Source organism: Lynx rufus, unplaced genomic scaffold, assembly GCF_022079265.1.
Source record: "Lynx rufus isolate CCGP_SWC_20201006 ecotype Redwood Valley unplaced genomic scaffold, mLynRuf1.p SCAF_18, whole genome shotgun sequence".
Taxonomy (NCBI): domain Eukaryota; kingdom Metazoa; phylum Chordata; class Mammalia; order Carnivora; family Felidae; genus Lynx; species Lynx rufus.
The window spans coordinates 41,837,014-41,849,314 of record NW_025814832.1 but is presented as its reverse complement, the minus strand read 5'-3'; the positions used below and the strand labels follow the sequence as shown (position 1 = coordinate 41,849,314).

Below are 12,301 nucleotides of genomic sequence, written 5' to 3'. Positions count from 1 at the left end.
GATACATCAGACTTGAAAAATACTACCAACCTACTTGACCTAGTTGACATTTATAGAATACTCCACACCAAATCAGCAGACTACATATTTTTCTTCAAGTGGGCACATAATATTTATCCAAATAGACCATATTCTCATCTAGTACCAGAATTCATTGGCTATAAAACAAGCCTCAATAAATTTAAAAGGATTTCAGTCATCCAACATGTTGTTCTGTGACCACAATGGAATTAAATAACAAATTAACAGATCTGTAAAATCCCCAAATATGTAGAAACTAACCAACACACTCCTAAGGAACCCTATTGGTCAAATAAGTCAAAATGGATATTAAAAACTATTTTGTACCGACTGAAACTGAAAACACATGTCAACATGTGGGATGTTGCTCATATAGTATTCATCTTCCCCAGTGTCCACTTTTAAGAAACTAGAAAAAGAAAAGGAAATTCATCACTGAGTAAGGAGAGAAAATGGAATGATAAAGATCAAAGCAGAAATTTTTAAAAAGGAAAACAAAAATAGAGAAGTCAGTGTAATGAAAAGGCACTTTTTAGAGAAGATAAATAAAACTGATAAACTTCTGGCCAGATTTATCAAGAAAAGACAAGAGAAGACACAAATTATCAATATCAAAAATGAGAGGAATGACATCACTACAATTCTACAGATACTAAAAGGATAATAAGGGAATATTATAAAATACTTTATGTCAATAACTTCCAGATGAAATAGATTCCCTGAAAGACATGAACTACTCCAAAAAATAAGTATGTAATTTAAGTAGCACTATTACAAAAATAAAATCTGTAGTTTAACACTTTCTCACAAAGAAAGCTTCAAGCCCACATGGCTTCACTGGTGAATTCTAGCAAACATTTAAGGAAAACATAATGCCAACTCTGCACAAACTGTACTAGAGAATTGAAGAGAGGGGAATACTTCCCAACTCAATTTTAGGGCCAACATTCACCTTATGAAAAATAGATAAAGACATTAGAAGAAAGGATACATAGAAGATCTCATATACTGCTGGCTGGAATGCAAAATGGTACATCCACTTTAGAAAACAGGTAAGCAGTTTCTTAAAAAGTTAAATATACACTTAGCATATGATGTAGCAATCCTGCCATTAGGTATTTTACCACCTCCCCCCCTCCCCCAATGAAAACATATGCTCATACGAAGACCTGCATGTAAGTGTTTTAAGCAACTTTATTCATAAAGGCCAAAAAGCTAGAAACAACTCAAATGCCCATTAACTGATGAACGCATAAACAAACTGGTATATCCTCACAACTGCAATACTACTCGGCAATAAAAAGGAAATGAACTACTGACATGTGCAAAAACATGGACGAGTCTCTGGGGTGCCTGGGTGGCTCAGTCAGACAAGTGACCGACTTTGGCTCAGGCCATGATCTCATGTTCCGCAGGTTCATGCCCTGTATTGGGCTCTGCGCTGACAGAGCCTGGAGCCTGCTTCGGGTTCTGTGTGTGTGTCTCTCTCTCTCTCTCTCTCTCTCTGCCCCTCTCCTGCTTATGCTCTCTGTTTCTCAAAAATAAACAAACGTTAAAAAAGTTAAAAAAAAAAAACCAAACATGGATGAATCTCAAAAGGATTATGCTGAAAGGAACCAATCACAGAAGACTGCATACTGTATGATTTCATTTATTTATTTTTTGTAATGTTCATTTCTTTTTGAGAGAGAGAGAGAGAGAGATGGAGTGCAAATGGGGAAGGGGTAGAGAGACAGGGAGACACAGAATCCGAAGCAGGCTCCAGACTCTGAGCTGTCAGGACAGAGTCCGATGCAGGGCTTGAACTCACGAACCGCGAGATCATGACCTGAGCTGAAGTCGGACGCTTAACTGCCTGAGCCACCCAGGTGCCCCTTGTATGATTTCATTTATAAGACACTGTGGAAAAGGCAAAACTACAGGGACAAAAATTAGGTTGGTGGTTGCCAGGGCTGGTGGTGACAAAAGGGGATTGGCTGCAAAGGCACATAGGGGCCTTTTGGGGTGACAGAAATGGTCTACGTCTCAAATGTGGTGGTGGTTACATAACTACACGTTTGTCAAAACTCATCAAACTGTATGCTTAAAAAGAGTAAATTTTATACCTCAATAAACCTGACTTAAGAAAACAATAAAACAAATCTAAATAAACAACTAGGTGAAAATACACATAAGAAAAATCAACTTACAGTGTTTCCAATTCAAGGGTCATCATGAGGATGCTCTCAACTGTTGTAAGTGACACCTGTGTTGATCCCATGTCTCTGAAGGAGAAAGCCCAAACATGCGTGATTTGAACCCAAGGATAAAAATTCTGTACCTAAAAAGATACTTAACAACATGTGATTACTTCAATTCTGGCTTCTTTGTCAAGTCAGCTCAAGAGTTTTCTTGCTACGGACAATAATTTCAGAAAACTCCCAATGAAGACATTTTATGTGCATCATCAAATTAATCACCTTGGTGCTCAACAGTACAATCCTTTTTACTCTTATCCTCATTTTCATTCTCAATTGCATCCACCTCTCTTGATTAGTCTTTTTTTCTTTTAATATACACCTTACTCCACTTTCCATTTTGAGATAAATGGTATTTCTACCTACATCTACAAGTCCCATGTCTGTTACGTGTTCTTCAATACTACTCCTTCCTCTGCAGGCTATCTTGCCCATATACGTTTTTTCTTTGCTAAAAATGCTTATTTCAATAACCCAGTCAAAATTTAAATTACGACTTTTTAACCAAAACGCAAAATACTTAATCTTTTGATGACAACAAAAAAGATCAGAAATCATCTCATGAGCCATGAGATTGTTGCAATACTTACAAATATTTTAATGCTGGCAACTTAAAAAGATAGGAATCTTCAACAGCTGACAGAGGGTTACGACTGATAATTCTGAAAAATGCAATGGAATTAAAATGATCTGCATTTCCAGTAATGACTACCATGAAAGTTTATGTTCATTTTGGGGGTATGGAACTGGAAGGTTAAAACTAATCATTGTCTGCCTTTGCCTATAAATCACCCTTAGATTCTGTAAAGCACTCTTCCTTTGGGAACTACCCAGCTCTCTGGACGAGAAAGTGGAGAACAGAAAGAGAAAAAAAAAAATTTTTTTTTTTACGTGGACAGCAAAGCAAAGATATGCCAAAGAACTTTTTGGGCTGAAAACCCTAGAAGTGACTATGCTGGTAGGAAGCCCAGGCTCTGTAGGAAATACTGTTTCTAGTGTCCTCTATAATTCGAGGTGCTTTTCCTTTATCTCTAGAAATGTAAAAAACTCCACAGTTTAAAACACCCGGTTAAAGACAAAAATAGGACCAATTCCTCAGTTTGGGGGCCAAAGACAAAGGGATTAATCTAAGAGGAAATGGTGGAAGCTATACCCCCACCATGTGTATTCTCCTATGACAGCCTTTGTTAGGTGGCATATGATCCCGTTTCCTTATCCATCTCCTGGACTGCCAGCTCCTTGAGGGCAGGGAGCATACTCTATTGTCATTTTTGTCCCTGTGCCTGACAGAGTGCTTGTTATTTACTAGTTACTTCGTGAAGGCTTGTTGAATAAATAACATTTTGTCACTGCTTGACACAAGTTTTTATTCCAAAATGCTGAGTAGATTTTCTTCTCAGTTCTTTACAGCAAAAATAAAGTGAAGGAAACAGGAAGAAAGAAAAGAAAATCTGCCTTTAGGTTGACTCTGCTCAAGAATCATCACTGTACTTTTGCAAAATTATAAGGATAATCATCACAACCAATACTATTGAGCTATAGGGCATCTGTGATCAGCATTTCACATTTAAACCTCACAAGAACCTTATGTGATAGATACATCATTACCCCATTTTACAAGTGAGGAAACTGAAGTACAGAGAGGTTGTATAATTTGTCCCAGTTTGTCAAGCCAGTCAAGAAGCAGAGATGGAATCTGAACTCAGTTCTGACCCCAAAGCCTGTATTTAACTTGTATGAAAAAAAAAGGGGGTTTAAAATAGCCGTTACCTTAAACTTAACTTTGAGAGCATCAAATATAGAAACACTTTGCTGAACTTCATCTCTCCATCTGGGAGAGCTTCTCTAAGAATTACATTTTCTATTTTTATTCCTTTCCTCTAATCATCTCCCATGATTAAGTATTTAATTAGCCTGTGATCATTGAGACTTTAGAGATTTCATTTCTTATTTTTTTATTCTATTTTTTGAGAGAGAGAGTACAAGAGTATGAGTGAAGGAGAGGCAGAGGAAAAGAGAGACAGAGAGAATCCCAAGCAGGCTCCATGCCCAGTGCAGAGCCTGACATGGGACTTGATCCCATGACCGCAAGATCATGACCTGAGCCGAAATCAAGAGTCAGGCAGTTAACTGAGCCACCCAGGTGCCCTGAGACTTTAGAGATTTTAAAGCCCTGTTACAGGTGAATCAGTGAAAATGAGAAAGGAAGGACGTCTGAAAATTCATCCTTCCGTAAAAGCAACAACAACAACAACAACAACAACTAGCAAAAATGGTCAAAATCAACTTTCTCAGAACTTTGGAAATTTTACCCAATGGGCTTGCAGCAACCCGGAGAGCATGTAGTAAAGAAAAAATTACTAATTTCTATAAGAACAGTGAGCTCTGTTGTTTTAACTTGTCCTCAACCTCTGCTCTCCATCCTGATGATAGCCTTAAAAATTGCCCACATCCCAGGGGAACAAAATGGAGCTGAAGTTCCTTAAAGCCTCATTCCCAAAGAACAAACTGTCATTGTTTTACCTGTCTAGTGGGGTCCCTAAAAAACTTCACTTGAAAGCCTTGCCCTTGACCTCACTGAGAACTGCACAGTGCTAAAACAGCCTCTTCCCAAGGGGCATTTTTTGAAAACAATTATAGATTAATGTTTTAATCTGGCAGCTATGTGAGGCAATTGATCACAAGACAAAAAATAGCCTAAACAAAAAGCCTAAAAGGAAAAAGCTGAGAAATGAGATGCCCATAGGGACTTTGAAATGCTCCAACATCTTCCTGGGTAACTAGAAGACCACAAGACGTATTCCTGGGCATGTAGAAAAAAAAACCTTAGCACTAATAAATGAGTTCAGCAAGGTTACAGGACACAAGATCGATATGTAAAAATTAGCTTTATTTCTAGACATCAGCAATGACTATTCCAAAGATGAAATTAAGAAAACAATTCCATGTATAACAGTACTCAAAAGAATACAATACTTAGGAAAACATTTAACCAAAGAAGTGCAAGAATCACACTAAAAACCACAAAACGTTGTTGAAAGAAATTAAAGAAGATTGAAATAAATGTAAAGATATGCCATGTTCACGGATCAGAAGAAAATACTGTGAAAATGGCACTATACCCCAGATTGAACTGTGGTTTCAGTATAATCCCTATCAAACCCCCAACTGACTTCTTTCCAAAAATTGGCAAGCTGATTCTAAAATCTGTATGTCAATTCAAGGGACCGAGAATAGCCAAAGTGATCTTTAAAAAAAAAAAAAAAAGTTTATCTATTCATTTTGAGAGACAGCGAGCATACACACCCGTGCAGAAGAGCAAACATGAGCGAGTGTGAGTGGGGAAAAGTGTGAGCAGGGGAGGGGCAGAGGGAGAAGGAGAGGGAGCATCCCAAGCAGGCTCCATGCTGTCAGTGCAGATGGCAACACGGGGTTCCATCTCACAAACCATGAGGTCATGACCTGAGCTGAAATCAAGAGCTGGCCACTTAACCAACTGAGCTACCCAGGAGCTCCAAAACGATTTTGACAACGAACAACAAAATGGGGAGACTCACACGCCCTGGTTTCAAAACCTACTTCAAAACTACGGTAATCACGGTGTGGTACTGGCATAAGAACAGACATGTAAGCTGATGGAACAGAACTGACAGTCCAGGAAGAAATCCTCACATTTATGGCCCACTGATTTTCAACAAGGGTGCCAACACCATTCAATGTGGGAAGACTAGTGTTTTCAAACGATGCTGGGACAACCGTATATCCCCATACAAAATAATGTAGTTGGATTCCTACACTTCACACCATATATAAATATTAACTCAAAATGAGTCAAAGACCTAAATGGAAGAGCTCAAGCTATAAAACTCTCAGGAGAGAAATCTTTATGACCTTGGATTTAGGCAACAGTTTCTTAGACATGACACCAAAAGCACAACAAACCAAAGGAAAAATAGATAAACTGGACTTTATTTAAAAATAAAAAAACAACCCAAAACTATCATATGTCTGATACAAGTCTAGCATCCAGAATACCCAGAATATATAAAGAACTCTTAACACTCAGGAAAAAGACAAATAATCAAATGTTTCAATGGGTAAAGGATTTGAAGAGACATTTGGCCAAAGAAAATACATGAATGGCCAATAAGCACATGAAAAGATGCTCAATGTCTTAGGTCATTAGGGAAATATAAATCAAAGCTACAATGAGATACTACTCTACACTCACTAAGATGGCTATGATCGAACAGAGAGACAATGATAAGTGGTAGCAAGATTTGGGGAAACCAGAATCTTCATACATTGGTGGGAATGTAAAATGGTGTAGTCACTGTGGAAAACAGTTTGGCAGTTCCTCAAAAGGGTTAAATATAGAGTTACTACATGACCCAGCAATTCCACTCGTAGGTATGTACCCAAGAGAATTAAAAACATATGACCACACAAAAACTTGTACGTGAATACTCATAGCAGCATTATTCATAAGAGCCAAAAAGTCAAAATAATCCAAATGTCCAATAACTCATGAATGGATGAACAAAATGTGATTGGAGCACCTGGGTGGCTCAGTCGGTTAAGCATCTGACTTTGGCTCAGGTCGTCATCTCACAGTTCATGAGTTCGAGCTCTACATCAGGCTCTGTGGTTTTGGATCCTCTGTCCCCCTCTGTCTCTGCCCCTTCCCCGCTTGTGTGTGCGCTCTCTTTCAAAAATAAAGAAACATTAAAAAAAAGAATGAAGTACTGAAACATGCTACAACCGGATAAATCTTGAAGCCAACAAGCTCTGTGAAAGAAACTAGACACACATTTCGATGAAATGTCCAGAACAGGCAAATCCATAGGGGCAGAAGGTAAATTACTTGTTGCCAGGGGCCTGGGAGGAGGGGAGAATGGGGAGTAAAGGCTGATGGGTATGGTATTTCTTTTGAGGGGGGTGATGACAATGTTCTGGAATTAGCAGTGATTATTGTCTATCAAAGTATACCATTGGACTATATACTTTATAATGTTGCATATTCTATTATGCGGACTATATCTCAATTTGAAAAAAAAAAAAAAAAAAAAAGAACCACGTTGTGATAAATAGAGAACCAGTTGCCAGAAGACCAAACATGTTAGTAGGTGGAGAAAAGGGGAGCGAAGATTCAAACTCTTCCACAACGGAGGTCAGAGGGAGTTAGCGGTGCGGCTGGGAGCCATGCATTTTTGTTCTTGCCTTGGAAACTCCCCTATTCTTCCTATTCCAGCCCATTCTTCTACGTTTTTTCAGGCCCATTAACATGTCGGGTTTGTGTAACACTAGTTAATATCCAGTCAGACAATGTTATGAAGAGAAAGAACGTGAGTGTCACATGTCTGGTTAAACACAGTTCCTCAACCTTGAGGCTCTGAATGTCCTTTGGCTTTGAAAAAACAACAATGGCATTAATACCTACAAGCTTACTGGTGGGCTCTGTGCAAGTAAGCTCTTCCACGTGTGTGTCTTCCCCTGCCCACCGCTCCCCCCCCCCCCCCCCCGCGCCCACCCCCGGCTCCCTATTAAGAAAGACTATGAAGAATTATGCAGCCAAAACAATTTAGTAGTTTGTTATCCTTCCCCCCAACTATCTCAGTGCTCTACCCCCACTGTCCCCCCCTCTTTCCTGGTAGCTCACCCATGGCCTTATACCCATCGGCTCAGTGCTTCCTCTTACCAGGCAGCCCTCCTGCTGAGATGAATGCCCCGTGTTTACCTGTAGTGAAAACAAAATACAGGCCACTCCAAATTATCCTATTTCCTCCTGTCTTTAGTGCCGCCTTTTCTTCACGGAGCGATTGTGCCTGAGCCAAGGGGAGAATGAGAACTGACCCGACAGGTTACATCTGCTGGACCGACAGCAATTGTTTTTCCACAGACTGCGATACGAACGAACGGTGGACATTGCACCAGAGATCATCTCCATTTCCGTTCAATTCCCTCATTTTACAGATAAAAGGTGTGCTGACTCAGTCTATTGGCTTTTGGACATTCGTGGGCTTATCTTGATGGGAGTAAAACATAACAACAGTTATCCTCCAAGACTGTCTCATAATCAAAGTTGAAGAAATACTGTTCTAGATATTTTTTTTTTGTTTTTTAAAAAACTGTATCTTATTTGAAGAGGAAAACTCAAGTATTTTTGCAAAAGCTTTCTGTTGCAGAGCAACGGGACAGACTAAAGGTAGCTCACAAAATAAGGGAACATTTCTTACGTGTTATTTTTTTTTCTCCAAATTCTTCTACAGAGGTCCAGACAGATGGGCTACGTTTCCTTTCTATTAACTGAGGAGACAGAGAAGACTTGAGGACGGAAGCTTGCCACCACTGCCCTGAATGTACTGAAATCCTAACAGCTTTAGCTGAAAAAATGTCCAAAGCAGGCAGTGACAATAAATTTCAAATAGGACAAACTCCAAACTCTCTATGCTGGAATCCCAAGGCATGGAGGGAAAACTGGCTCCTTGGAGGAAAGCAGTTGAAGAAATAAGTAGAGCGATCTAGGCCCTACTCCGGTATGTTTGAAGTACTTGGGGATAGAATAACCCCTTTCCTTTATTCATCTACATAGGTCCATGAGCCATGAGAACATGACTCCCCATGTGAAGCTCCTCAATGCAAGACATCTAACGGCATCACGTAAATCCTTTCTCAGGGGTTGGGCGAAGCCTAAAGAATCTGAAATGGTGAGCCTATGTTTTAATTAAAGTTCTGAGAATAGCCTTGAAGAGGAGTTTCTGGCAGTGAGGACCAGCCCAAGAAGCAAGGGCCCTGGAATCAGGCAGACCTAGGTCTGAATTCTGGCTGTCACTTCCTGGTGAAGGGACTTAAGTAACGAACTTAAGTCTCCGAGTCTTTTTAGCAGCATTTACCTCATAAGGCAACTTGAGGATTAAAGGAAAGAGCATGTGCAAAGCACCTAGCATAAGGCTGGGCACAGAGCGGGTGCCTAGCAGTGACGACGTGATATTTGCACCAGGCGGTGAGCAGGAAGCCTGGGGATGCCCATAGGTGGCATGGCCAGGAGCTCCAGAAGCATAGGGAAAACGAGCTCCCTGCTCGAAAGGTCCTATTCCAGGGAGAAGCTGACTCCAAGGGACGACGCCCAAAAGGCCAGTTGTCATTCAGGTCCTACCTAGTGCCAGGGAATGCGGAATTGTATTACTCGCGAAGCTTCTTAAGTGGTTCTGTCACTTATTGACAGTGTGAACCTAGGCAAGTCACCCGATGTCTCTGAGTTTCAACTTCCTCATCCCCAAAATGAGGATAATACTACCTGTATCACAAGAGTTGCTGGAAAAACGAAAATGAAGTGCCGTGTGAGGGGCCATGTCCGGAGCATTTCCCACGTGCCAGGCTCTATTCTAAGAGTTTAAGACACATTGTCTTACTTGCAGCACAAGCGAAAGGTCTTAGCATAGTGCCGGAGCGCAGTAAATACCTAATAGAGGTAGGTATTAAAGAAATGATATGGGGCGGAGGAGCAACTACCATGCTTCCCAGAGAAAGAAGATGCCTTGGTATATACGTGGGAAGAATCAGATGCAGCTGGGAGAAGAAAAGTAATAGTTGGGTATGACTATGGCAAAGCTTTTGAACTACCACACACGGAAAATAATAAGAGTTACCCTAAGTCACCCCAAAAGGACAGCCCTGAGTTGTTATCTTCATCCTTAACGTTTATGCCTTTCTGAATCTGAGAAGAAGCTGCCAGGATTTCCAGTACATACCAAAAAGCGATGACAATATCCTCAAGTGTGTCAACGTTTGTGGGCACACAGCTGTCTAAAAGGAAGCAGATGCCGGTTGACTGGGGGAGCGTTAGGGCGTGTCTGTGACTGCGGCTCGAGTTTGCCTTCAGAGGGTGGCCACACCTACCTCAATGATATTCTCAACAATAATTCAAAAGGGGTAAGGCTTAGATTGTCCTTATTCTCCCTTAGACCTTATGTTCTTGGCACAATACGGATGCGCCACAGACGAGCCAGCATGTGAATGTGCTCTATCCCGATAAGGTACAGCCTTTCTACATCGTAGAGTCCTTCAGCTTCTAAAATCATGGAGCTCGTACTGTTAGAACCAATGAAGTGAATTTTTTAAAATAAGCCACCAGTCTGGACCTGTGTAGGTGAATGAAGGAGAAGCACTTTAAAGTCAGGAAAAAAAAACACGATACTTAACATTTAGGATTATCAACCACTGTTGGTTTTCCATAATAGATTTCATTCCTGATTTCATCTGAAAGAAATAGGATTATTACTACCATTCAAAAAGTGGTACCTTATTAATAAACTCTTGGCACGGCTTTGAGGTGGATTTCAGATTCAAAATAGACTTTACCACACCGCTAACGTGTTCACTCAGGGTTTATCCATAACTTAAGAGGCTTCATTCAAAAAACTTACTGAGATAGAATTACCTGAAACCCAGGGGTGAATCAAGGCCTTGTAGGGTCTGAACCTCATCTACTTTGGGAAATCCTGCCTCATCAAAACATGCAAAATTATGCATACAGGAACTGCGAGGGTCCCTCCCAAGACTTTGGAAGGGGCCTATGTAAGTGAGGAGACCTGACGTTTAAGCTTCAGTCAGTTCAAGATAAATCCACCTCAGCTGGGGCCCAAAAGGTTTACAAACTTATTTAATGCTGGAGAAAATACTGTTTCAACTTATAAACACCCCAGTAATAAGTCACATAGGCAATAACGTGACTGAATTCACGGGATGGCATCTCCCCTGCGCACGCTCTCTTTCTCTCAGAATAAATAAATAAACGTTAAAAATAGAAAAGAAAGGAAAAGTTTGGCCCCAAACAAGGAGCCCAACCTCCAATACACACTTACTGTACTGTGATAATTTGTTGGAAGTTACCTGTGAATTCGTTTTAGTAGTACAGCTCTATTCAAACCACATTGAAAGGGCGGGCCTACGCCTGCCGACTCCATCTTGTTTCGTGTCCTTCACCTTGATCACACCTCCTCCCCTTGAGTAACCCCCCCCCCCCCTCAACTGCCTAACAGGACTCTTCCCCAGGACCCTTCCCCAGCCAATCAGCTGAGGCCGCAGCCATTACTTCACCAACTGCCACTAGGCCCCAGTAAAACCTTTGTCCTTTTGAAACTCGCCCTCTCTCCCCGGTATCTCACCGCTGTGTCAGTGCAGGTAGGGGATTGAGCTCGAGCTAGCTCGAATAAAGGCTCTTTTGCTTTTACATCGGACTCGGCTCCCTGGCGGTATTTGGGGATCACGAATTCTGGGCATAACACACATGACATGAGTATTAATTTATTCTCAATACCAGCTAGCTCTGGTTCTTTAGTTACCTTTTTCTGTCATGCAAGATTGATGAGGGAGCATGGGGCAAGTTGAGGGCAAAATACAAGTTAGCACATGCCCCCGCCCCAGGTGGGATATGTGTGATTCTGGCTGCTCCAGGACAAAGGAAAGGAAAGAAAACAAATGGTTAACTGATAGAGATCTCAGTCGGGCAAGACAGGAGTTTCCATCAGTTTACAAATATCTTAGTAAATTACAAGAAAAAGGCCATCTTTTTCTCCTTTTTCCAGTATGAAAGATTCTTGGGGACAGTCCCTGTATATTCTTTGTACCCCCAGTACTTAGTACATGGTCGACATAGAGTGCGCGTGGCACGGATTGTTTTTCAATGAATTCATTCATTGTTATCAACGGATTCCACCCTATTTTGTCCTGTATTGCCTACATGACTATGAAATTCAGATTCTTAGAAGAGACTCTTGGTGTTATAAGATGCTTAGTAGAGGTGGTGAGTTTTAAGACATTATATTGACACCACTAAAACCTCTTGGTGGAGAAACTCAATGAGCCCGTTCTCTGGCATGCTGGCAAAACAAAAAACTGACCCTCAGTATTCTTTCCCCAAGTTAGGCATCAGCAAATTAATGAGAGGAGAGAGGAGGCCCCTGCTCTTGGGCACCCGCAGGAACTTACTCCAGCTCCAGACACACCGTAAACACTTTCATCTAACGGAAGATAAGCTGTGC

At 40.9% G+C, this 12,301-nt stretch overlaps 1 protein-coding gene across 1 annotated transcript in view; it reads right to left on the bottom strand.

The window, feature by feature from the left end:
* LOC124512840 (leucine-rich repeat-containing protein 37A3-like) overlaps positions 1 to 12,301 on the bottom strand; it is a 33,445-nt gene that overhangs the window by 8,472 nt on the left and 12,672 nt on the right. Inside the window, exons 7-8 of the mRNA XM_047080446.1 lie at positions 2,849 to 2,920; positions 2,211 to 2,285 (exon numbers count right to left, since the gene is read on the bottom strand). Coding sequence (XP_046936402.1) covers positions 2,211 to 2,285; positions 2,849 to 2,920 — 147 coding nt within the window. The remainder of the gene's footprint in view (positions 1 to 2,210; positions 2,286 to 2,848; positions 2,921 to 12,301) is intronic.